At 39.5% G+C, this 16,431-nt stretch overlaps 1 protein-coding gene across 4 annotated transcripts; it reads right to left on the reverse strand.

Annotated features, from left to right (window-relative positions):
- Positions 1 to 713: 713 nt before the first annotated feature.
- On the reverse strand, positions 714 to 15,932 carry ZNF655 (zinc finger protein 655). Of its 4 annotated transcripts, XM_054589832.1 has the most exons (5): positions 15,827 to 15,932; positions 14,762 to 14,924; positions 13,628 to 13,713; positions 13,116 to 13,242; positions 11,270 to 12,099 (listed from the first exon to the last, which is right to left on the reverse strand). In XM_054589832.1, the coding sequence occupies exons 2-5, from the start codon at positions 14,895 to 14,897 to the stop codon at positions 11,903 to 11,905; spliced, it is 546 nt and encodes a 181-aa protein (XP_054445807.1). In that variant the 5' UTR covers positions 14,898 to 14,924; positions 15,827 to 15,932; the 3' UTR covers positions 11,270 to 11,902. The 4 variants fall into 4 exon arrangements, with proteins under 4 accessions (XP_054445804.1, XP_054445805.1, XP_054445807.1 ...); XM_054589829.1 differs by lacking the exons at positions 11,270 to 12,099; positions 13,116 to 13,242; positions 13,628 to 13,713 and adding exons at positions 714 to 6,526; positions 7,025 to 7,129; XM_054589830.1 differs by lacking the exons at positions 11,270 to 12,099; positions 13,116 to 13,242; positions 13,628 to 13,713; positions 15,827 to 15,932 and adding exons at positions 714 to 6,526; positions 7,025 to 7,129; positions 15,609 to 15,712.
- Between the last annotated feature and the right edge of the window lie 499 nt (positions 15,933 to 16,431).

Raw genomic sequence — 16,431 nt, forward strand, 5'->3', positions numbered from 1 at the left:
GCAGGAGGATGGGACAGATTTCTCTATATGTCCTGTATCGCCTAAGTGGACCAGGGACCTAAGTCGGTTGTGTCCTTCCTTCTCATCCTCTCTTTTCCGGTGTGCACCCCATTTGCTCCCTCCGCTTGACTCCTGCCCTGTTTTACCACTCACCTCACCTCTGTTCTTCAAAATCACAGGTCAGGTTGACCGGCTGGGCCCACATTCAGGTTATCTAGGTCCTCAGACCACCCTGTCCTTTAACTTTGTGGCTTCAACCCAACCCCGCCCATTTTTGCCTGGAGTATATAAACAAGCAGGAGGAACACGTTTGTACCAATAAACAATATGAGGAAGAAAAATCTTAGAGGAGAGGAGATCCAAAGACCCTATCGAGCCCGCAGTACAGATTTGCCGGAGGCACATTTGATATGTTGAAGCAGGAAAAAAGGTTAAGGAAATGAGCTGTTTATGAAAAGGGTAGATTCCTGCTAAACTCAGAAATAACAGCTACCATTTGTGGGGCATTGAGGCTGCCATTATCTCACTAATCCTCACAACAATCCCATAAATTCGGTACTTTTTACTATCTCACGTGCCAGAAGCTGCCGTTAGTAAGCAACTAGAGGCAGCATTTGAATCCTGGTCTGTTCCAATCAGAGCCTGGTGTCTAACTGCACCCAGAAGGGTCAATGAGAAAGGCTGGGGGTAGATCTGTAGGCTGAGCAACCGCAGAAAAGAAAAAAAGACAGACACTTCTAATTTTGCCCAAGTTGTATATTTATAAACATGAATGAAATACAAGAGGTTAACCATTTTCTAAAAGTGAAGAGTGAATAGGATGCATCAGCAAAATAAAAAACTCCAGCATTATTTTGTTAATTTGTACAGGGCACCATCTGATTTCTGACTGAAATCACTCTTACAGTCTTGGATTAAACAATGGTTCCTTCATGCACTCATATTTTTAAAATGTGATGTCATATGATACAAATTTTGGAATAGACAGATGCCAGTTTGCTGACTCCAATAGGGAGTGCCCATCAGGAGGCAGTTTCTACCACGGCCCAGGATGCCTAATGATTTCTCTAATCATATTTACCGGTAAGTTCTACAAACCCAGGACATCCTGCTCTGGATAATGCTAGTTCTACACTGTTAAATGCTTGCTCATTAATTCCCTCTTAAGATTATACTTCTATCTAAACATCTGTCTTCTATTTGTATTGGTTTTATATTAATAATTTTTTGGCACTTATATGACCAGCACCTTTCACATTCTCTCTTTAGTTTTCATGCTGTTATTAACCATATTGTATAGACAAGAAAACTAGAAAAGCTTAAGTAAAATTTCCAAAGTCACACAGCTAAGTCCAAACATAGATATGTATAATTCCAAAGCTATTGATTGCTTGGACAACTAATGTTTGTCTTACTACTCAGTGGATGGCTTCATTCACTTGATTAGGTTAACTATATCCTTTGGCTAGCACTGAATTATCAGAATCTAGCAATTGTGCTACTGAGTGAAGGAACAGGAGAAGTTACATTTCTAGATGTGAGAATCCTATCATGCTTTGCTGAGAGTCTCTTTTGAACTTTGCTCTTAAACTTCATCAGTTTCCCCCATACTATTTTCTAGGGTGAGGCATTTCCCCAGAGGGCTCATTTATTACCCTTGAAAATGCTATACTCTTTCATCTGTAGGCCTGCAGACATGCTCTCTCCTGCCTGAAATACTCTCCTTGCTCTTCTTCCAACATCCCCCGTATCACTCGATACTCTTGCTCAAGCCAGAACCTAGCAATCAAACTTGACATTCCCAATACCTACTTTACTCCACCACTGTAACATAACCAGAGGTGACAGTAAATCTTGGTAAGAGAACACGTCCATCAGCAAGTCCCAGATAGAAGCAAAAATTAAGAGCATGTTTGGACATTGAAAAATGGAAATGTAAATCTAGTGATGGGAGTGGAGTGGCTTGGCTGGAGATTTGGGAGCTTTGACCTGTGGCCTGACATTGTCAAAGTTGTCTAAGACTGTTTCAAGTAGGGTAGGTCTCTGACTAGCTCCCAAAAGATACTGGAATATTTTCTCCTAGTATCCCAGCTCTAGGAGCATTTAGGATCCATTGCAGACTGGTAATAGTGAATCATTGGGGTGTGATGAAATTAAGAGCAATCAAAGAAAACTTCTCTGGTTGGCGTCTAATACCAACTTCATGATGATGGAAAGTTTTGGAGTCAAACAGACCTGACTTTGAACTTGCTGTGTAACCTTAACAAGTTCTTTTTCCTCTCTATACCTCAGTTCCTCTGTAAAATGAAGCTAGTTCCCTTGCAGAGCTGTTGTGAGGATTAAGTTTGCATATGTACATACATACAGTACATGTAGATGGGTGGAGAGATAGAAGATAAAATTAAGTGTCCCTTAACTATTAGATTTCTTCTCTTCCCTCTCCAACATCAAGACTAAAATGACTAAGAACACAAACTCATATCATATTGGACCATTAATTATCATCAAGCTTAAAGTAGCAAGTTACTTGCCCTCAAAGACATTTGGTTTCTAATGTTTTTAAATGTTTATTTTTTTAAAAACACATTCTGCCTAGTTCTACTCAAACCTCAAATGATTTACTCTTATTTTATGTAACGAAAGCATCCAGTCTAATAACCCGTGAAGTCCTAAACATTCAGGCTTTATTCCTCAAGAGTTCTGTGGAAGAGCAAGAATCAGTACACAGGAGAGAGTGATCTACTCTTGTTGTGAAGCAGGTTTCTGGAAGGAACTGAGTTGCAGCCAGGAAGGTCATTCCAAGATTTCCAAATGCTTCTGGCTAAGGCCTTCAGATTTTATTTGAAACAGATTCTCAGAGTATCAAACAAACCTTTATTCAAGTGGAGATACAAAAGCACATTGCTAAACCAAATGCATACATGTGATTTTTATATATTCTGCTATTTAGGGATTAATTAATCCTCTGTTTCATAATCACCAGAGTTGACTATTATTCTCTAAACATAAGATTATACACAGTCATTGACAGGAGAAAAAAACATGCATTTTCATTTGCTTTTACATTTAGATCATTTAAATCTCTACCTTGCCCTGATTAGAATCTATGCTTGCCGATGGCTAGGAGGTAAAATATAGTGGCAGAACTATCCTAGTGGTTAGCCATAAAATGCTTATATAGCAAGCAATAAGTTATTATATATTTAAGAATGCCTCATGAATATTATGAGATTTGAACTATGAAGGCCTCAATTGCTGGGACAACAACTAGAATTTTAAATAACACTTATCTTATTCACAAAATATTAAGAAGTTTAAGATGGAAAAATATAATGAAATGCTTTGACATCATCCTAGAATCATGAATTGTTGCTAGGTGTTATGATGGTGACCCCGAAATCTGGAGCCAACATCTGTGATCACTTTTATCAATCAAGAAAATCATGTTCTTTTATATGGCCTGTAGACTCTAGGAAAATACAAAAATAAAAGTAATAATTATTAAGTAATTATACACAAAGCCCCCACACTTCAAATGCTGTCCTGGACTGATGAGGGGTGAATGGGCATGAAAATCCAAATAGAGAAGAAGCAATCTTAACAGTTAAAATTTTATAATATCAGGAATAGAACTGCCACTCTTTTGAGATGCTACATAAAAACAGCAATATCTTTGTTGGAAGGCTGAGCTCTCTGCCTTATGAAGCTTCCTGACGTTTTAGTATATTTTATTATGTTTTGCCATATCAAAAGCAGACCCAAGCATTTTGCTGGCCTTCAGTGGAAGTATATAAAATAATCCTAAACTCAGACATGCAGAGCGGATGCTGAATGAATGTAGCTACACCACCAGGAGTCTTGCTGGCTCCCTGATATCTTTATCCTCTTTTTTTAGTGGGCTGTGGATGCAGACAAGCCAGCTAAGTGCTTGGGCATCACTTAAAAATGTTTAGCTGCCTGCCATAAATTCAGGGGAACCAGAATCCTTCATACTCATGGGTGAACAGGATGTGGAAATCCAATTCTTTTAAAAGAAAACACTTTATTTTGGGAAAGACACCAGAACAGCAGCATCAAGTAGGGACAGCATACCTGCTGGTGAAAAGCTTAAAACCAGGAAACCATCATTTGAAGGTGCTTAAGAAAATGGAGAAATCAACAGACATCCAAGTATTGTGGCTAGAAACAAACAGGAAGTATGGTCCCCAGAAAATAGCAGGTCTAACAATCTGTTTTGGAGAGAACCTGGGCTGAGAACAGCAGAAAAAGCTAAATGAGCTACTTTCCAGACACTGATATGTTTTAACATTGGTGTAATACAGTATCTTAGGGAAGCTGTGAATAATACATACCAATTTCAGGGAAAATAATGTTTATAGGCCATATTAAAATAAAAATAGCTTAAATGAATTCCATAAATAAAGTATACATAGTTATTTACACCACCTTTTATATTAAAGAATGCCATGAGAAAACAGCACTGCATTCACCATGTCACTCCTCAGACTAGATTCCTCTGCAGTGAAAGACTGGAGCTATATATTAACAATTTTGTATACAAATAATCAACAATTCTCTCTCCAGTACTTTGATGTTTGAGTAAAGCCAGGAATATTGCAGTAAATTTTTCCATTTGAATTATATCAGATTCTGGTCTGTTATAGATATTCTGATGATGAAAAAGACTTGAACTCCTATATCAGTGGCTTCTCTTGGGTATGGATTCTTTGATGTTGAATGAGGATTGAAATATGACTAATGTTCACATACACACACGCACACATTTATTACATTCATAGGCTTTCTGCATGGAATGAATTTGATGCTGAACAAGGTAGTTTCTTTGACTGAAGAAGGCTTTTTCACATTCATTACAGTGATGGAATTTTATTCCTGTGTGAATCCTCCAATAACTAAGGTATAAACACAGCATGAAGCATTTACCTTCAATATATTCATAGGTTTTCTCATTGGTGTGGGTTTGCAGAATTTAAACAGTAATAGCTCTCCTACATTCACCACATTCAGAAGATTTCTCTCTGGTGCAGATCCTCTGATGCTGAATAAAGGTTGAGCTATGACTGAAGGTATTAATTACCACATTCAGTACACACATGATTTCTCTCTGGTGTGAACTCTCAGATGTTGAATGAGGCCTGAACTTGACTAAATGTCTTCCCATGTTCAATACATTCATAAGGTTTCTCTTTGGTATGAATTCTTTGATGTTGAATAATTTGTGCTCTCTGACTGAGGTTCTTTTCCCATGCATCACAATCAAAGGCTTTTTCTCTAGTAAGGACTTCTCGTTGCAGGACAGGATCTGAGCTATGATTAAAACTTTCCTCATAATCATTACACTCAGATTTCTCTTTCCTATGAATTTTGTGATGCTGAATAAGGCATAAGGTTTGACTGAAAGCTTTTCCACATTCATTACATTCATGTGTTTTCTCTCGTGTATGAATTCTTTGATGCTGAATAAGGTGGGAATTCAATCTGAAGTCTTTTCCACATTCATTACATGTATAGGGCTTTTCTCTGAGATGAATTCCTTGAGGTTTAATAAAGGTCATCCCACATTCATTGTATTCATAGGCTTTCTCTTCACAGTGAAGCTTCTGATGTTCAACAAGGTATGAGGTATGGTAGAAGTCAATGCCACATACAGTACACTTACAGGGCATCTCTCTGTGAATTCTCTGATGTTGAGTAAGGTGAACACTACGACTGAAGACTCTTTCACAATTGCTACATTTATAAGATTTTGCTCTGCTGTGAATCCTCTTATGCTGAATTATGCCTGAGCTCTGACTAGAAGATTTATCAGATGATTCACAGGACTTATCAGATGCTTCATATTTATAGGGTTTTTCTCTAGTATGTATTCTTTTATGCCGACTAAGACTTGAGCTCTGACTGAAAGATTTTTCACATTCTTTACATTTGTAGGGTTTCTCTCTAGTATGAATTCTCTGATGTCTAGAAAGAGCTGAGCTCTGATGGAAGATTTTCTCACATGCATCACATTTATAGGATTTCTCAGTGGTGGGAATGCTCTCACATTTAGTAAGGTGGGAGAGCTCCATTAAGCTTTCCTTATAGTCACTATTCTGAAAATCCTGGGTTAGATTTACTTGTTCGTGTTTCTCAGCAGCTGAATTCTGGTTGAGGCTCATGTCATACTTATCAATGTCATCAATGTTCTGTATTCTAAGATCTCTCTGGTCTGTATTAAGGGTAGATTCCAGACTGAAGCTTTTCTCAGGTTCATTACATTCATTGTTCTCACTGGTGAAAGTTTTCTTGCTGATTGTTATTTGCCTAAACTCTCTCTCCAGGAACAGAAATTTCCTTAGGATTTCCTGAAGCCTTTCTAATCTGTCCTCAGGTTTATATACGTCTCTAGTCTCAGGAATTTGGGTGATATCCTTTTTGAGTCTTCCTACTCTTGCTTTGCATGAATGTACTTCTGAAATGTTCTGCTTAGGAATCAACAGCTTGTTCTCTTCTCTGGTTTCTGCATCTGATTCAATATATAAATAGAAAATGCAAATGTAATCTGTACACTGTGCTTAGAAAAAGAAAACTCAGAGAGGAGAAAACTAAATAATCTAGTTACTATCAGGATAAGAGAGGTTTATTTGTTGTAAAACACAGGCACAAAACTTCAACAGCAGATATAAGGGCATGAATAGAAACAGTGAGGTAGGATCCAAATGGTTCGGGGTGTGAGAGAAATAGAAGGTACTTTCAGAGTAAGAAGACAACCAATTAAGGTGTTTCAAAGGAGAAAGCAGGAAAATATTTCAAATGAATTATAAATAAGCAACTTGAACAGGGGCCTAGTTCAACCTGTAGATGATAAGAGACAAAATAAGTGCAGAATTCATCAAAACTGAAGGGAAAAAGAAAGAGTTCTCTTTCCTGGGATACAGAGCTCTTCATTCTGACTGCCTAACAGCTACAACTTGGCTCAACACCTGGACTAATAATTCCATCTGATTGATCCTTCCTTACTCACCTGAGCAGTCATCTCTTAGGACTTCTCTATTCTTTGTTTCCAGATCAAAGACCTGTAGATCTTGTTCCAGTTGAGAGATCCCATCAGGCTTGGAAATTGGAAATCCTGCTCATAGAGAAGGAAATGGGATGTGGCAATTTATCCCCAGATACCATACCAGCCACTTTTTCTCTTAAATAATAGTTAATGGAGAAAGTAAACTCTTAGAAGACATTAGGAAGGTATGGAAGTGAGAGTAGCAAATATGTTCTACAAGGAGCTCCTATTTGTGCTCTATAATGAGGTATGTTTAGGTGCAAGTTTATGACTTTTGAGAGCAATAATATTAATTTAAGCATTACTCAGACAAGGGAATTTGTGCATGAGATAATTTCACAAAAATTACCATTATCATTCCTCACCTGTTGCCTATATATCAACCTAGTATTAGACTGGTCTATAGTATCAGACCGGTCAAAATTGAGGTCATCAACATATAACTTTGCTGGACTGGAAAAAGATGAATATTCAAGTACCTGTTGTATGGTGAGAAAAACTGTAGCAAGAGAATCAGTGAAGACAGTAAGTATTCCTACGATCAATCTCAAGAAACAATTCATTTCAATTCACAAGACAAACCAATGAATAATATGACCCATCTCATCCATTAGGAGCTTACACTCTGTTTATTCCACAAACATTTATGGGGTATGCAAAGTATGTATGAGGATAACGGGCCCAAGCAGATGAGGTCTATTCCCTCCAGGACCTTACACTCTTAACTGCAGAGACAGATATAAACAACTAACGACGACATGATAGTGAGGAAAGTGCCATAAAAGGCATCTTCACATAAAATGGTCTCTTTCTGGCTTGCATAATGGACTGCAAAGATCTAATCTCTTTTAAAGTGAAAGAAAGAGGCAGTCTGCTTCTGAAGGGCAGAACTATAGTATCAAAGGAGCATTTTTTTAATATATGTTCAGCCCAGAAAGCTCCTAGTAACACACACACAAGGTCTAGCTCAAGCCTCTCATCTCCAAAAGCCTTTCTCTTCACTGAGTATCTACAGAAATTATTATCTGTTCCTATTATCCTGACATGTCACATATAATGGAATTAATAGATTTTTTAATTGGTTTCAGACAGCATCATCTCTACCTGATTTATTAACTCTTTGATAGTAGGAGCCATGTATCTTGTATCTTGTACTTCTTTTGATTCATTTACTTAAGAATTACTCAGTGAGTGCCAATTTTGTGCCCAAGTGTCAATATATAACAAATAACTAATGTTTTTAAAAGGGCATTGGGCCTGGAAAATACGATAAACCAACAGCTACCCTTTTGGGATTCCATGTGAGAGCCAATGAGCAGAGACATCAGAACAGATGTAAAAAAGACATTTATTTATTGTGTTTCTGAATTACTGCTAGGCATTAATAGAATCCTTTTGGACAGGTACTTAGTTAAGATCCTCCATATCAAATAAAATAGTTTTGCAAGTTTAAAAAAACAGGATGGCTTGAAGCAGCAACATAATGTGCAACTTTTAATTTTGAGATATTTATCAAAATTTCTAAGTATTCGATAGCTAAACCAAATTGTTTATTTACTCTGTATCTATACTTAAGTCACATGCGTACAATAAAAAAGATCATCTTGATGTGGAATGAAGGGTTTTATTTTAGACTTGTGTTTAAGATGGTGTAGAAAGACCTGAGAGAAAATGCTTAGCAGGTAGTTAGAAATATAAGACTGCAGTTCAGAAGAAAGTAGAGTTCGGATCATAGACTTAAAGCCACCTATATCATCAAAATATTAGGCTTTGGTTTGCTAAGCACTTGATAGATACAAAGTATCATGCCAAGAGCTTTACAAGCTTTCACTCAATACCATACCTTTATGAGGTAGTTACTATACTGCACCCATTTTACAAATGGGAAAACTAAGATTCAAAGGGGTTACCTGTAGTAACTTGCCCACAGTCATAAGTGGCCAGGCTAGGGCACAAACCCAGACAGTCTTATTTCAGAACCTGGCTTTTAAATAATCTACAGATAAAAAAAAATAATAATGATTGTGAGTGAAATCCATCCCTTCCTCCAAAATATGTAAAGAAGGAAAACAGAAGACCAATATATTGTTAATGGAGTAAAAGGTGAACATAATAAAAAGAACAGAAAAATAGTGATTGGAGAGCCAGGATCCAAAAGATTTGGAATCATAAATGTTTTAACTAAAAGGAATCTAAGAGATCATTAGTGTCAAAGAAATGAAAATCTCTTTATAATAAAAATCCAAACTCCTGGGCAAAGCCATGGCAATATTCTATTTGAGGAAATTCTATTATAAAGAAATAATTTGAACACGTTCTTGAAATTTTTGTTCATATTAAAAAAATCTGGTCTGTAACTTGTATCATTTGCTGTCATCCTTTCCAAACAAATATTTGAGTAACTACTATGATCCAGGTACTCACAAATACAATCTAATTTACTTGGCACAAACCAGAAAGGTAGACATTATTTTTCATGTTTTATAAATGAAGAAAATGAGTGTCAGTTTAAATATTTGCTCAATATATCACAGCTGGTAACTGGAATTCAATTTAATCCCAATTTATATTCTTTCTAATCTACCACACTAAGGGACACAGGAAGCATTAAGACAGGGTTTGTTTTGTTGGGTTGTTTTTTTTTTTGCCATTAGTGTAAATGTCTTTTCCTAAGTTTAAGTCAAAACTCTGTGCCTTTAAAATAAGCATATGCTTTAAAGTTTTTCCTCATTCAAGCCTCTCATCTAAAATTTCTTAATTTTTTATTAAAATCTTTTAATTTTAAAATTTAAATCTTGACCACTTTCTAAGTAAATTTATTTTTACTTAACCTGGTCTTCAAGACTTAAAATATACCCCATTGTTTGGTTTGCTGCCTGTACTAGAGCTGGTCTAAGACTTTTCCTGGTCCTTAACAAATACACAAATAAAGCTCTCCTTAGCAATACTGTTCTTGTGTACAAACCTATTATAATGAAATATATTCCTAGACAATTTTACTTCTTCTTGAATGTACATCCTTTCTGCTCCCAAACTGTACAACCTTATGCCTGTCCAGTTTATCGTAGTCATTTTTAATTGTCATCAAAAAGCCATGAAAATATAAAAATCACCATATGTGGTTTGACTAATTGTTCTAAGGCACAAAATAGTGAAAAAGAGCATGGGTTTCAGAGTCAGATTTGAGTCACAAGTCTAGCTTTGACCCTGCATGAATCACTTAACTCTCTCTGAGCCTTAGTTTCCCCAAGTATAAAATAGAATAATACCTACTCAGACTATAGTAAGGATTAAATGAGATATATATATAGTACCTAGTAACATATTGGTTACTCAAGAAATAGTAAATAGCTGTGACAGTAAAAGACAGTCTATAAAAAATCATTTTTGTCCTTAGGACATCAACTTCAAAAAGTTAGCGAGTAGGTACCAGACATTCCGGATTTATCAATTCACTTATTATCAACTAGAATTTTGATAAACATGTTTCTAATGCTGTCATCTAATTAGGCACCTGCCACGCTGCCCCATGTGAAATGCAATATAGACCTCTTTCCCATTCTTAATCTCCAGCGCTTAATCTTAATTTTAAGCGCTAAATCACATATAACTTCCTTTCGGGTATGATCCTCAAGCCAGTAATTCATACACTCTCAACAGTATATACTTTTTTAGATTTGGTGATGAAAATTATAACTTTTTACCTACTTTTTTACTTTTTTCCAGTTGTTCATATTCTGTATATTTACTACAGTATAGACAATGCACTTAACCAAAGGACCAAAGTTCTGATATCTGTGACAAATACAACTCAGAGCCACTGCCATGGGAAAAAGATGTGAGCTGGAAAGTAGGGCTTGCTAAACCAGGGAGTAATTATAAAAGTCCTTATTTTATAACACCAACATTAAGCTAAGTTAATTAAGTATATAACTTTACATTTCACATGGAGTTTGCTGAACCCACAAATATAAAAGCTCTTCCCAAGGACTGTAATGAATAATTACGAAGGAGATGCTGCTGACTTGGTCACGAAAGCAAATTGAGTAGGAGAGCTTGTATGCACTTGTGCCCGGTATGTGTAAGTGTGCATGCATGTTCTCTGTGTATGAAGAGAGAGGAAATGGGATGAAATTCAGTTGAGTAGCCTGCTGTGTGTTATTTGGCTGATTAAGCTAAGAAGTTTCTTTACTCCAAAAAGTAGACAGGTTAACTGTTGGAAATTATATAATTATTAGATAAAATTTACAGTATCTTACAATTACATATCACTTTACAGTACACAAGCTTGTTAAATATACATTCAATTGGATACCCTGAAATAAAGCAAATGAACTCTTCTGCCCTCCCATTTCCCCTCCATCAAGGACAGGGGTCAGGAACTCAGAAAAGGTCATATAAATGCATTAATCTGTTCAGCAATAGATTAATGCAGAAAGGGGACAAAGGCAGGACCTTGGAGGTGACCACAGGGACTTAAAGGAAGACTAGAATGTTAAACATGAAAGCCCAGGGGTCATAGGAGAGTTAGGCATCAGAAGGGGCAGGTTCTGTTCACTACGGAAGGAGGGGAGTACAGCATACGTTCCACATTCTAAAATAACATGAAAAGATCATAACTGAAGAGCTGGAGTTGAACTTTGTGGTTCCTCAGAACACAAGTAGATGACCACCAACCGTGGCTTCTGAATGAACTCAAAATTCAGGATACAAAATGCATCTGGTTGCAACGGAGAACTTCCTTGGCCCTTTAGAAATTTAACAAAGGTCATCTGAGGAGCTGCAATTTTACATAGTGGTGGCATCCTGGGAGCATCTATTCCATCAATCAAATGTAATATCTTATAATCGTGGAAAAGGAGTTTCCGAGCGGGGATGAGCAATATCGATGGGAAGCCGACACTTGGGCCATCTCTTGGAGATTCCTGCTGAAAGGACTGCAAGTGTTTCTCCAGAGAAAGCACTTGCCTGGGTATGACTCAGGGCCGGGCAGGAATTCACACTATGAATCCGGGTGGTGGGAAGACGGAGAAGTATGCCTACAAAGATCAAAGAGCCAGGAATGGAAAACAGGCTAAAATCTTCCCCGTGGGCAGGCTGCCTCCCCACAGACAAGAAGACCTTATTAATCTTGAGTGTAATCAAGGAAGACAAAGCAACACCCTAGATGTCACTAGCATAGGCAAAGCAAAAAAATGTTTAAAAGAGAGAAAGAAACGGAAAACTGATTAAATACATACATGAATAAAAAGAACAAAAGCAGAGACAGGCAAAAAAAAAAAAGAGAGAGCGAGAGAGAGGAAAAGGAGCAACGCTCACATGAAGGGGGCTGCCAACAAAGCCCACTGATGCCTCAGCACCACAGGCTGCCTAATCTCGGCTGCCTGCTGTACCATCCAAATGACAGAGAGACTTGGTTTAAGTCTGAGACTTCTGCTGCTTGGAATGAGGTTACTTAGGATTACCATCTGGGTGACTCACTGAAATGTACTCAGTGAGTCATGCCTTTAAATGAAGTCTCTTAAATTCTGCCAGCTTAGAGATGAATTTAGGGATCTTAAAAGGTGAGCGATTACTCAACAAGAAGGATTTAAGCCTATCTTTTAAAAAGGCATTTTTTTCTTCCAAAGAAAATGGGAAAGTCAGATACACAGTCACTGAATTACCAGCAAGGAAAGTGTCTGGTTGTGTATTGGGAAGCCCTAGAGTCTCTCTCATTTAAAAAAAAAAGAAAAGAAAAGAAAGAAGAAAAAAAAGGAAAAAAAAGATAGAGGAGGTGAAAACTTAGGCAAAGCACAAGCAACTTTCCCTTTTCTAAAAAGGGAACAGATACCCCACAAAAGCAGGAACCATTAACTTAGAATAAGGAGTTGAATATGCCTCATCTTGAAACCCCCAAAGGAAAACCACTCCCAGAGGAGATGACCTTAAAGATAGAGGATTCAGAGGTTCTAAGACCTGGAATCTGAGCCAAACTCTACTTTCTCAGAGGCCTCACACCTACTCAGTATAAAGAAAACCCAATAGATCAACTGAATAAAAAGACAGTCCTTACCCAGTGAGACCACGTTCCCATAATTCTCTAACATCACTTCTCTGTAGAGATCCCTCTGAACAGGGTCCAGGCATCCCCATTCCTCTCGAGTAAGGTGCACAGCCACATCCTCGAATGTCACAAACTCCTGAAATAATACAGCCTGGCTGCTCTCAGGACTGAGGCCACTACAGCATCATGGCCAGAGAATGAATGATACAGTCTCCAATGTGTATTTATATCAGGGAGGAGTGAGAACAGATTAGAACCTAGGGAATAAGTTCTATAACCCTTTAACATCTAATAAGCACCCATCACAACACTAGGGATAAAGAAAAAACAGTGTTTACTGGTGGTGTTTGGAAAGATGGAAAGGTGGTTTGTGTAAAGTCCAGGTCTCTGAAGAGATCAGTTCCAAAACCAGGGTTTGCTACTGAAAAAAAATCCAGGCAAGGTTTACAGATGGGGTGAGGGAAGGGCCACACTCAATCAGCAGCAACAGTCCCTGAGGAAAAGAAGGTTCCTCAGCTCACCTGGTACCTGGCTGTCAGGAGCGCAGCTGCCTGGTCTCCTGGGCTTCCCTCGTGGGGAAGAGCAGGCACCTGGGGGACAGGTGGAGCTAAGGGAGGAGAAAGGAGCCAAGAGTGAGAGTAGCCCTTCCCCAGGGCTCCCTTACAGAAGATAGAGTCAGTAGGACCCTTCTTCACATCAACATTCTAGCAAAACCAATGAATGCTTATCAGGTGTGGAGTGTATCTACTCTGCTCCTTCTCAGCACTTGCATGCCCTGCTTACACATGTTTGAACCCATGATTCAGGACTTAAAGCACTGTATCTGTTTTGCGGATGGGTAAAGCAAAGCATAAGGACTTGCAGTGACTTGTCCAGGGACATAGTTATTTAGTAGACTTCTGACCGTTTCCTAAACACTGTTCTATAAACATCACTAAGCCTTTCTCTTGTGAATGAGCATCGTCTCTGCAACCAGTGTGTAAGGTTCCTAAGAATAAGAAATGAACATGTTTCCTGACGATCTCTTCCACACTCCCACCAGGCCCCACAGCACTCTGTATACTGTGGCATCCAATCAGTGTTGCTGACACACAAGTTATTTCACTGCAGTTGGCCACGAGCATTCTAAGATAAGATTCTTACAAAACAAAGGAAATACAATACAATAAAAATGTTACTGTACAGTCAATATGTGATATGTATACATCATACAGGCATTGTGCTCAACCAAGGAATTAAATGGGTGCTTTCTTATCCAAAATTAAATTAGTCACAAATACTGCAGCTGCAACAGAATGGCAGGTGGCAAAGCACAAAAGGTCATCAGGGAGAGAAGACACTAAGTGAAAGGAAGGGATAGACCCTAAACCTAAGAAGAAACAAAAGCCAGGCAAGGATTGTGAGATGCAGCAAAAACAGTGTATCTTAGAACTTATCGTGGATGTGGTCATTGGGATGAAGCAAAGGTTATATAAACAAAAAACAGCTGGAGCAGCGTAAATGATTAAGGCTGAGCTGGGTCAAATCTATCCTTCCCTTCCAGACATCCCTCTAGGGGCCACCTTCTTATTGAGGTTCCTGGCCTCTCTCATACCAGGCCCAGAAGCCCCTCTCCATTCCCATTCTCCTGGATGTAAGTGCTCTCTCTGCCTTACCCCCAGTGAGTCCCTGTTCCATGTCGGTGTCCTGCAGGAACTGAGGCTCTGGGGACAGACCCTCAGACTGGGTCTCCAGAGACTGAAATTGGACCCTTGGTGATCCTTCTGCTTCCTGGACCAGTATTTCTTCCATTCCTGTTCTGGGGACCAATGACCATCACTGTGGGAAGAGATTAGGAGAAATTATTGTCATAAAATAGCACATAATTTCATATCCTCAGGACTTAGCAAAGTACCTTATACACTGTAGATACTGAATAAAAATACTTGCTAATGATTGACCAACTAAATTAAACAACGGGATTTGTGGAATTTAAAAAAAAAATAAGAAAGTACAACTTAATACAGTAAAGATTTCTGTGAAAAGTTTAAAATATTTAACATTTACAAACTCCTTTCAAGGCTCACGTTCGTTCACAGAGAAATATGCTAGTTATGATCACTCATTATTTTTTTAAGTGCAGACTTCTTAGAAATTACTTAGTAACACTGTCAGCCCACTTTCAATTACTAAATGGTTTTGGCTAATAACAAAATTCCACTTTTGGGTTCAGACCCTTCGGTAACTTAGGTTAGGTTGGCGGGCCTTTTCCCATAATCCTGACAGTAACCCAGGAAAGAGCTGAGATTCAAACAGGTTTGACTGGTGTCCTTCAAACCCAAGGACGAGACAGGGTTCTGTCCCCCATACGCGACAGGGTCTGTCCTCTCTCCGCAGCTCTCAGACAGGACCCTCGCGCCGGGTTCCCTGAAGGCCTCTCCCAGAGCTGCCCTCCCCCCACTTCCCTGTTAGGTGAAAACATGGTCCCAAAAGGACGAGGCGGGACACAGATACTCAGCTCACACCAAAGCACGGTCGCTGGATCCTGAGAGCGGGATCCTCAGTCCGTGGAGCAAACTCGGACTGAGAAGAAACAGGCCCTCGCTCCACTGGCCCAGCAAGCTTCTAAGGACGGAAACCGTCGTAGGCGGGACCGGGCGCCTCCGCCTCCTCTTCCTTCCCGTGTGCCAAAACAGGGGGCTGTCCCCACCGCGGCCCCAAAATGGCTTGCAGAGACTCACCCGAGCGGATCGTCGGCCCAGGCTGCCGTCCCGTCGCAGACACCCTTGCTCGCGGGGGCCACCCCGGCCCTTCGGGGGTCGTTCTGCACCGTTTGGAGGGCGGTGCTTCTCTGCGGCACTTCCGGAGGCGGAATCCGGAGGCGGGGTACAGAGGGCAGGCCCCCGGATGAAGGCCCTGGATGAAGGCCTCCTCTACGAAGTGTGGGAACTATCGGGTGTATCTTGCCTGGCTTTTCCCTTCCTAACCTGCCAACCCCGCTGGGCCGCTTTTTGTAGCCAGCATACCTGAAATGACTGACAGCCCGGACTTGGGAAAGCGCCCCTCGCTGGCCCTTCTTGGCGTCAGCCAATCCTCGAGACTCCCTGCGGGGTGGTGGGCGGCACAGACGCGTATCGGGAGGTGAGGAAGCAGGGCAGACCTAAAGGTCGGACTTCCCTGAGTCAGCCGGTCGGGAACTAGCACAAGTGTACAGAATATACTGATTAAAGAGAGGATAGAGGGCTCTTTGGTTATAGAAGGTACACAGAAAGTCGGGGATCGGAATCTACTAAGGTTCTTGGGGGAAGGGGGGGACATTGGGCAAACTGCCGTGAAAGAGAGAAAT

Source organism: Pteronotus mesoamericanus, unplaced genomic scaffold (assembly GCF_021234165.1).
Source record: "Pteronotus mesoamericanus isolate MK-2021 breed Mesoamerican mustached bat unplaced genomic scaffold, CSHL_Meso_final scaffold_167, whole genome shotgun sequence".
Lineage (NCBI taxonomy): Eukaryota > Metazoa > Chordata > Mammalia > Chiroptera > Mormoopidae > Pteronotus > Pteronotus mesoamericanus.

Coding starts and splice junctions, on each gene's coding strand:
- ZNF655 (XM_054589829.1), bottom strand. CDS start 14,897: ATGGAAGAAATACTGGTCCAGGAAGCAGAAGGATCACCAAGGGTCCAA. Junction 7,130..14,761: donor GGAACAGGGACTCACTGGGG/GTAAGGCAGAGA, acceptor CTCTATGAGCAG/GATTTCCAATTTCCAAGCCT. Junction 6,527..7,024: donor CCTAAGAGATGACTGCTCAG/GTGAGTAAGGAA, acceptor ATATTGAATCAG/ATGCAGAAACCAGAGAAGAG.